The sequence below is a fragment of the Squalius cephalus genome, assembly GCF_949319135.1.
Source record: "Squalius cephalus genome assembly, chromosome: 20".
Taxonomy (NCBI): domain Eukaryota; kingdom Metazoa; phylum Chordata; class Actinopteri; order Cypriniformes; family Leuciscidae; genus Squalius; species Squalius cephalus.
In genome coordinates, this window is record NC_137141.1 from 24,310,432 (window position 1) to 24,319,309 (window position 8,878).

The following is an 8,878-nucleotide window of genomic DNA, read 5'->3' on the forward strand; positions in this document are numbered from 1 at the left end:
TGTCTTTCACAGCAAGCACACAACACCAAGCCCTCACAATTTGAGTCAGATGAAAACGTTTAAATTACTTTTTAAAAAGACAAATTATTACTTTAGTCAGACTGAAATTGAACTTTTAAAGTGGATGTAAATCACTCTGATATTTATTGAAATTGCAGAGTTAAAGTCAATAGATATAACACACTTTTAAGTTCGAAAACATACACTCAACAAACACTCCATTTAAGTGTTTTTCAAGCTTAAATACAATAAGCAATCTTGAATAAAATAATTACATTTTATTGAAATGTCATTCCATGTTATTTTTTTCTTCTAAAAGTAGGCCTAGTATTTGCATTTGCAGTTGCACATTTCTGTATAAGCAGTCACATATATTCCATTGAAACAATTTTGTAAAATTATTTTTTATACGATTTTTATTTATTTATTAAACATTAAAAAAAAAACGTTGTGTTTTACAAAATAACCCTTCACCAACCACACTTATTTATAATAAAAAATAATAGTGAGCTGTCATTTTAAATGACATAATGAAGAGGAAGTGACATCATTTGACTTTTCAGGAGTTCCAAGTTCAAAAGTTGGCAAGTTTTACTGTCACTTTACATTCACAATTTGATTTGTCATACGTAAATAACTCCATCACAAAACATAGAAAGAAACATTACATTTTTCTACCTACAAGTCATTGTTGACTCTTGATTGCTAAAGATAACAGGAAGAACAGCAGCCATTTTGGACTGAAACTGTCTGAATATTCTAACAAATAATTTGTAATGATTTTATCTTCATCTGATAGACCATTTCATAATAGATAGACCATAATCATAGAGAAATGTACTTTAAAAGAACCGTTCTCAAATGGAACAGGCAGACATGTCGAAGAATGACTTATAAACAAAACTTTAATAAACAACATCCCTTGAAAGATTTACAGGGTGATCCAGTCCTGTTACTCAAATGTACAGTATGTCTAAAAACGCACTGAGAAAAAAAGATTAAAAATGTATATTTAAAAAAAAAAAAAAAGTCAGTTATTAAATAAACCAAATCAATAAGCAATGACGTGACAGTTTCACAGATGGGCCGCAGAGCGGACAGTCAGACACGCCGGTGTGTGATCATGCTGCAGTGTCAAAGCAGTGTAACTCCTGCTATACCAATGCACACACTGCAAAAATGAACGAGATCACACACACACACACACACACACACACACACACACACACTCTCTCTCTCTCTCTCTCTAACTCTCACACACACAAATCCTGTTGGTTTGGACACGTGGGTAAACACACACACACAAAAATATAAAGCAGAGCTCTTACCATTCATGGCTGCAGGTGGCAGGGATATGAGGAGAGCGGTCCTGATCTCCTCGTCTCAGCTGGCTAGCTCAGTCATCTGCACCACACACACACACACACACACACACACAGAGAAAGAAGAAATGTCCACCCATTAATAATGCAGGCAGGGGAGTGCAGGGCTGTCGCTATCTCCATCCTGCACTCTTAGACTGAAAGAGAGAGAGAAGAGGATGTGTGAAGGAGAGAGGAAGGGTGAGCGGGAGGGGATGAGAGCGTCAAACTCCCCATACAAATGCTTTCAACAGAATAATGCTCTATGTGCAGTATCTTAATAAACAATGACACTTTTATTACACCATTTATGACTGACTGCATCACTATCCTCCTCCTAATGACATTAGAAACTTATTTCAAAGGCTATCCAGTTCATGCTGGAAGAGTAATGAGAGTCATATTTTGGGAAGTAATAATAATTCCTCTCAGAAACAAGAGTTTAAGAAGGTTAAAGTAAGAAGACGCTCAAAACCAAATTAAAATACCTTAAGCTTTAGTCCTATAATGAAATGTTCTCTAGGTTTATCACTTTAAGCCTTGTGTTGTTTGATAAAACTCATGTACAACCCATGCAAATTTACTAGGCTAAATAAATGTGGTTCTTCTAGTAAATGTCAGTAGTGGGAGTCTGCCAAGAACTCTGATTCACACATTAAATCAATTAGCCAGACATTGTCTCTGCACACACACACAAAACAAGCACTGAGCCACCATATCTAGAGCTGATTATTATATTATATATGACTGATTTGGGTCTATAAAGTCTAAGACCAGAACTGACATAATGAACAATAATATACATATCTTCTCTATAAACACAAAAATACAGATATATAGATCTTATTTACATATACAAACACATAACACAAACATACATACATATTATTTATATATATATATATATATATATATATATATATATATATATATATATATATATATATATATATATATATATAACACAATCTCAAAATCATTTATAGCCTATATCATGTATCAATATATCATGTATAAATATGTACATTACTGTTGAAAAGTTTGAGATGAGTATGATTTTTTTTTTTTTTGAAAGACACTTTAATTCAGCAAGGACATATTCAATTGATCAAGGATGACAGTAAAGACATTCATAATGATACAAGCGAATTCTATTTCAAATAAAAATTTAGATTAATCAAAAAATCTCAACAAAAATATTAAGCAGCACTTAATCAGCATATTAGAATGATTTCTGAAGGATCATGTGACACTAAAGACTGGAGTAATGATGCTGAAAATTTGCCATCAGAATAAATTACATTTAAAAACATTATTCAATATATTTTAACAATATTACAGTTTTTACTGTACTTTTGATCATATTAATGTAGCCTTGCTTGTGCGTAAGTGACTTGTTTCAAAAACATTTTAAAAATCTTATACCAACCCTTGAAAGGCAGTGTATAAATATGCATCCATTTTATATAAGCTTATATGCAAGCTTATTTGTGTTACAAAACCCTGTACAAGAAGTTTTTTCTCTTACTTCATTGTAGAGAAAAAGGGCCTCATAAACACAAAACTACTAGTCTATTTGTTAGAATACTGAAGGGCTGTCCGTATATTCCTGAGAATTGAAAAACACATGATATGACATGACATAATAACGCAGCCAAATTACACAAGACTGCCCTACCACAGACTAGTCAACTAGTCACTCAGATCACCCACTTTATGAAAATTTGTAGTTTTCACACCCCTATTGAGTGGCCAGGTATAGGCCAATCTAAAATATCCAAACATCAGCCTGGCTAATATATAGGATTACCTATCATCACTAATCATGAATCTCATTTAACACACCAGTTGTATATCAGAGCTGTCATGAGTCATGACAGCAGAATTCAGCATATAAGCAGTAACAACAGTGAGAAAGTTGCTGACAGGAAATGATGTGTGGCAGTAACGTGGTAGGGCTGTGAGAGCAGGTCTATAGAGGAAGAGAATGTGGTCAGACAGGACAAGCTTCCAGAAGACTGCTCGGATGGGGCATGCTTGTCATTTGTGTCGTATCACTCGCTTTTCTCTCACTCTCTCCCTATATGACACACTGGCAGTGATCGCCAATGGTTTCTTTTTGGACAAATTGAGTGATTTATTGATTTTGCATCTATATTTTCATGATGCAAATCTTTGCTAATGTTTGGTATGATGTTAGGAAATGGTATAGCCTATGGTATACAATGTATATTGATAGTCTAGACAGTTTGGGGTCTGCAAGTAAAAAATTTTGTTTTAAATAATTCTCTCTATATTGTGAAATATTATTACAATTTAAAATGTTCAAATTGTAATATATATATATATATATATAACATATATCAATGTTGAAAACAAATGTGCTGCTTTATATTTTTGTGGAAACCGTAAAAGTTTTTTAAAAATGCATTTATTTTAAATAGAATTTGCTTTTATCATGATTGTGAATGTCTTTATACTGTCAAAAGGAAACCACTGTGTTTCTGAGTGCGTCAAGAGATCAATAGTATTTCACTGAGACTTTGCATGTGATTTGCAACTGGGAAAATTTTTGCATAACCTGATTTATTATGAATATCCAATATCCAGCTCTTTAATGGAAACAAAATATTTCCCTCGTCAATAATTGGTTTCAGTAACTGATACTGTGTGAACTCTTCGGAAATATTGAATCACAGACAAAGCACAATGTAATTTTGTCATTCTACCTTCGCCCACTTTACATTAATGACGTGCATGATGTGAGAGATGCAAAGATAGACTGTGAGGTCATTGCTGGCCATGTCCTACCACCTCCTGCCTCCACCCTGTGTGATTTAACAACCACAAAGGAACGAAGGAAGTGGGAGGAAAGCAAAAACGAAACAGGATGTCAAGAGGTCACAAACAATGTTGTACAAATGCTCTGGGCCCATATCCTTGTGGTCAGAGTGGACATTAAGCCACATTAAAACCAACAAACCCTGTCTTGTGTGTCAGACCTTTCACTTTTGTGCTTGCAGAGGAATTCTCAGTTCTCCGAAAATGAAAGCATTGATTGTAAAAGAGATTGTAAAGCTTTGATCATGGAAAAAAAACATCCCTGGCAAATTTACAATTTACCAGAGATACTGAGGATGGTTGGTTACATCTGTGCTAAACTTTTTTTTTTTTGCCTCTGAACTTTATGCTGAATGGTATCGATATTTGATACCATTTAATACCACGGGGTAATCTGCCATTTATACTGCCATACAGAAAATGTAGGCCTATCTCATAATTTTTTTTTAATCATTTTGTTGTAATAGTTTACACAGCACAGGGAGGCTTTATTTGAATCGTTGAACTACATTTACAAAAAAGGCAAGTAAACAGTCAGTAATAAAATAAGAACAAATAAACAACTTGCAAATGATAGCACATATAAATACAATAGAATAAAGTGACAAATGAAATAAACATGGCTTTAAGTTTTTCAGGTGGGTCTAACAGTAGTATTCAGGTAAGAAATACTACAGAAATAAAAGTAATCAAAGGTAAAATAACACTGGATGGTTTTCATTGTAAAAATTAAATACAGATTAATGCTGACAGATAAAGTTATTCAGTCAAGAGCAGTGAGTGATTTTTGATTAACATGACAGAACAGCAGCAGGTTTATTAGGCTGCTGTCACTTTAAGAACTTATGCACGGATCCGATATACTTTTACACAACGTGTTTTTTCTCAACTAAATGTTACAAAACTGACCGTATTTACCTGGATACTCGGCAAGAATGTCATTTTTACTTAATTATGTATGTATTTGACCGTTTAAGCGCAATAAGTAACGAAAAAGAAGTCAATTTGGTCCTCGCAATCAGAGGCGGCTTTATGTGCGGCCACTTATATAGATCAGTGGTGCACGCGCTTTTGGTGTTAGCGTGAAATATGTGGGAATGAGTAAAATTATGCACAATGCAAGCACTATTCAACCGGAGTGAATAAGACGAGTGAGTGAAAGGAAGCGGGTGTGTCACTTTGTTGTCAGAGAATCACTCACTGCTTTTAACACTTAAGCTTCAGTGTGTCCAACTCCGTAGAGGGTTGTGAATGCTATTTTATTATTAATTTCTGTAACCCATTTAACTTAATTACATTCATATTTTGATACTAAGATTTCAAGTGCCCGGAGTTCATCTGAGAGACGTTATCTGATGGCTTTATGCACAGAAGGTCATGCAGGTGACGCCAGTGAAGCCTGAACAAACACACACACAGCTGTCAAGGAACATTATACACACTGTACATAAACCACCCTACAACAACATCATTGGACCGTCCAAAAGATAGCCTACATCAGGGCTCAACAACTAGTAGTAGACATTTTTACCTGCCTTTTAATTTCCCTGACTGTACTACAAGAATGTTTAAAAAGTATTATTTTAGTGTTATTTATATACTATTATAGTGTGGCGGAGCTGAAACGACATTACATTTATTTATTTATTTTTAGCTTTTATTTATATTTTCAGTTTTCAGTTACAGTAGGTCTATTTAACAGTAGCATTCAAGTGAGAAATAATAAAGATATTTAATAAAGTAATCAAAATGTACAAATAAAGCACTCCATAGTCTTCACTGTATTTAATATACATTGATTCCTATTAAAGCTACTAAAGTTATTCAGTCAAGAGAAGTGAGTGATTTTCTCTTTTTCTTTTGTTGTTTGATTAGTATTGGTACAGTAGGCCTATTTTACTTGATGGCTGCACGGTTACATCATCGCCGGTTAGGAATGCACTGGGTTAAAATAACCCACAGTTGGGAAGGTGCTATACCAACCCACAGTTGGGTTATTCGTTGGGTTATTTATAACCCAACATTTTTAAGTGAGTAGCCAAAACAGCCATTTTGCTGATCGCATGCTGTCTGGGAGGCGGCTCTCTGTGCGCACGCTTTGGGTGTGTGATAGTTAGGGCTGGGTATCTTCAAAAATGTTCGATATCGATATCTCTACCGATACCGATTGCTGAGCGATACTTTTTTCGATACCAATTTTATGAAATCTGCTTTTACAAGATTACATTACATATTACCAAAACTCAAAGACTCTGGGGGACGGAATATATGCCTCGCGCTCAAGCACATCCCACACTTTATTTTCTCATTCATGTGTGTTTCTTTATTGCTTTAACGTGTCAATGACTTTAAGCAGTCCCACGGATATGAAGTTTTGCACAGCCTGTGTGCCTGCCTGCAGGGAATGGAAGCAGCGGTTGCATGTCGACGCAATTTAGGAAATTCGCTCTTATTAAAACACCGTCATTCTTAAAGTACTGGTACTAGTAAAATGAGAAATCATACATAAAAGAAGGGTATCGCAATAACTTTCTAGTACCGGTATATCGTGCAACACTACAATGATACCCAACATCCCCAACTGTCTCTTTTTCTAAATGACGAAATATTGGAGTTCTTCTCTAACACAGTAACACACTCAGAATGGATATGTTCATTAGTCTGCTTTAGACAACATGAGCTGTTTTGAGCATTTGGATTGAAGGGCAGATAAGTCCAAGCAATGAAGATAAACATGAAAAAGAAGTGTGATCTTGAACAACTATGTAACCCAATCTATTTCTAATGTAAAATATTAATTGGTAATTTAGTAGATAAGCATAATGCCTGTGGTTAACCGCAGAGAATACGTCTCTGATCATTCACCTGAAAATAGAGGACAAAAATCAAGTCATTATGGCTTGATTAATCATTTCCTTTCACTGACCCGAGGGCTGCAAGGACATTTCCTTAAAAACTAAGGGAATCAAAGGAATCAACTATATTAATATTGACTTAAAAGATCCTTAATTCAAAAGCTCAACATTTACAATGTTATGTAATGTTATATAATGTTAACAGCACATGGTTAACTTCAGCCTTATAAAGAAAGATGTCAGGTGCAAACTGATCAATATGATCACCAATCTATACAACAGTACAAAAAATTAAGACAAACCATTAGGAACCAATGAATGGATCTGAAACACTGACCTGCCTCATGAATATCAGACAGAGACAGACTGTGATGCCCAAAAATGCTGTCCATACGCATCATGCCAACACCAAAACAGCCATCATGACCATCATCTATTCTAGATCATTTTCCGGTAATTGTCATGTATGAATCATTGTAGCATTATAATAACCACCAAGATAAAAGTAAATAAATCTCGCTCTTTTTCTTGTTGAGCTCCACTAGACATTACACTGTTTATAACGATCTGCGTGAAATGCAGACAGACGAGTTTGCCACTTGTCTGGCAGGTTGTGAGAAGAATGTATGATTGAAAGGACTTTGAATCGGTTCTTTAACATGTAGTGAGACATATGACTCACAGTGAGCTCTTAATAATAGTAATATGAAGCTCTGAAGGACTCTGAAGAGTGTGAAACTGGATACTTTCTCAACTCATCACACACAACTACTGTAAAACCAAATGATAACCACCAGAAAATGCTCAACATTATATGTAACATAAAAAAATATATAATATGTGTGTTTTAACTACACTATAGCCAGTTACAAAGTATGTTTAAAGCACATAACATTAAAGCGAGCAGACATTTGAACAGTATTACAGGAGGTAACGTTAGGCTACTCACATTACACAACAGCATTACTGACTTTGCGAAATCTCCTGGGAGGAAAACATATCCTTTTGCATTGTCCTCTGTGTTAAGGTGACGACAATCGGCTTTCAGAGTTTCTTTAAAGATTTTATGTAGTGTTTTATTGAGAATCTTTGACAACCTGTTGCTGTGCGCTGTCATACAAACAACATGGCTGACGACGAGATGTGCGCGAGCGCTGAGCGCAGAAGAGCCTTTAAGAGGGAGGGGCTGAGTGAGCTTCAATGACACTCTGCTGCCCCCTCACCAGCTAAAAAACATCACAGCGAGCCTCGAGGCCCATTTCTTTCTTTCTTTCTTTCTTTCTTTCTTTCTTTCTTTCTTTCTTTCTTTCTTTCTTTCTTTCTTTCTTTCTTTCTTTCTTTCTTTCTTTCTTTCTTTCTAAAAAAAATAGACTCTTTATTGCCTCAAGACAAGGCTCATGAAAATGGTTGTAAGCCTACACTGTAAAATTGCAAGTAGGTTCAGCTAATTATTTATTATTATTTTTATTTTTTACATATAAAAAAATATGTTTGCTCAAATAAACATATGTTTGCTCAACTAGGTACATTCAACTATATAATAATCTGCATTTAAACTAATTAAACATATATTGCTCCACATAATTTTTCGTTTCTTACTAAGTTATTATTGCAAGATAATATTGGTCTTATGAGGAACAGAGCAGAAATAGAAAAATAAATTAACATCAATTCACAAATACTATTCAATACAAATAAATATATTGTACATCAACATATTTTATATTTAATTGACCTACTTAACCATAAACAAATAAATATTATTTTCAATCATGTCCCAAATACATCATAATCTTAATCTTAGTCTCCTGCTCCTTTTCA

The 8,878-nt window shown here is 34.5% G+C and overlaps 1 protein-coding gene across 3 annotated transcripts in view; it reads right to left on the reverse strand.

Moving 5' to 3' along the window:
- itsn2b (intersectin 2b) overlaps positions 1–8,217 on the reverse strand; it is a 28,066-nt gene extending 19,849 nt beyond the window's left edge. For 2 of the 3 annotated variants that reach the window (XM_079853323.1, XM_079853321.1), the window contains exons 1-2: positions 8,007–8,217; positions 1,329–1,404 (exon numbers count right to left, since the gene is read on the reverse strand). In XM_079853323.1, coding sequence (XP_079709449.1) covers positions 1,329–1,335 — 7 coding nt within the window. In that variant the 5' untranslated portion in view covers positions 1,336–1,404; positions 8,007–8,217. The remainder of the gene's footprint in view (positions 1–1,328; positions 1,405–8,006) is intronic. The other variant, XM_079853322.1, reaches the window with a different exon arrangement.
- Between the last annotated feature and the right edge of the window lie 661 nt (positions 8,218–8,878).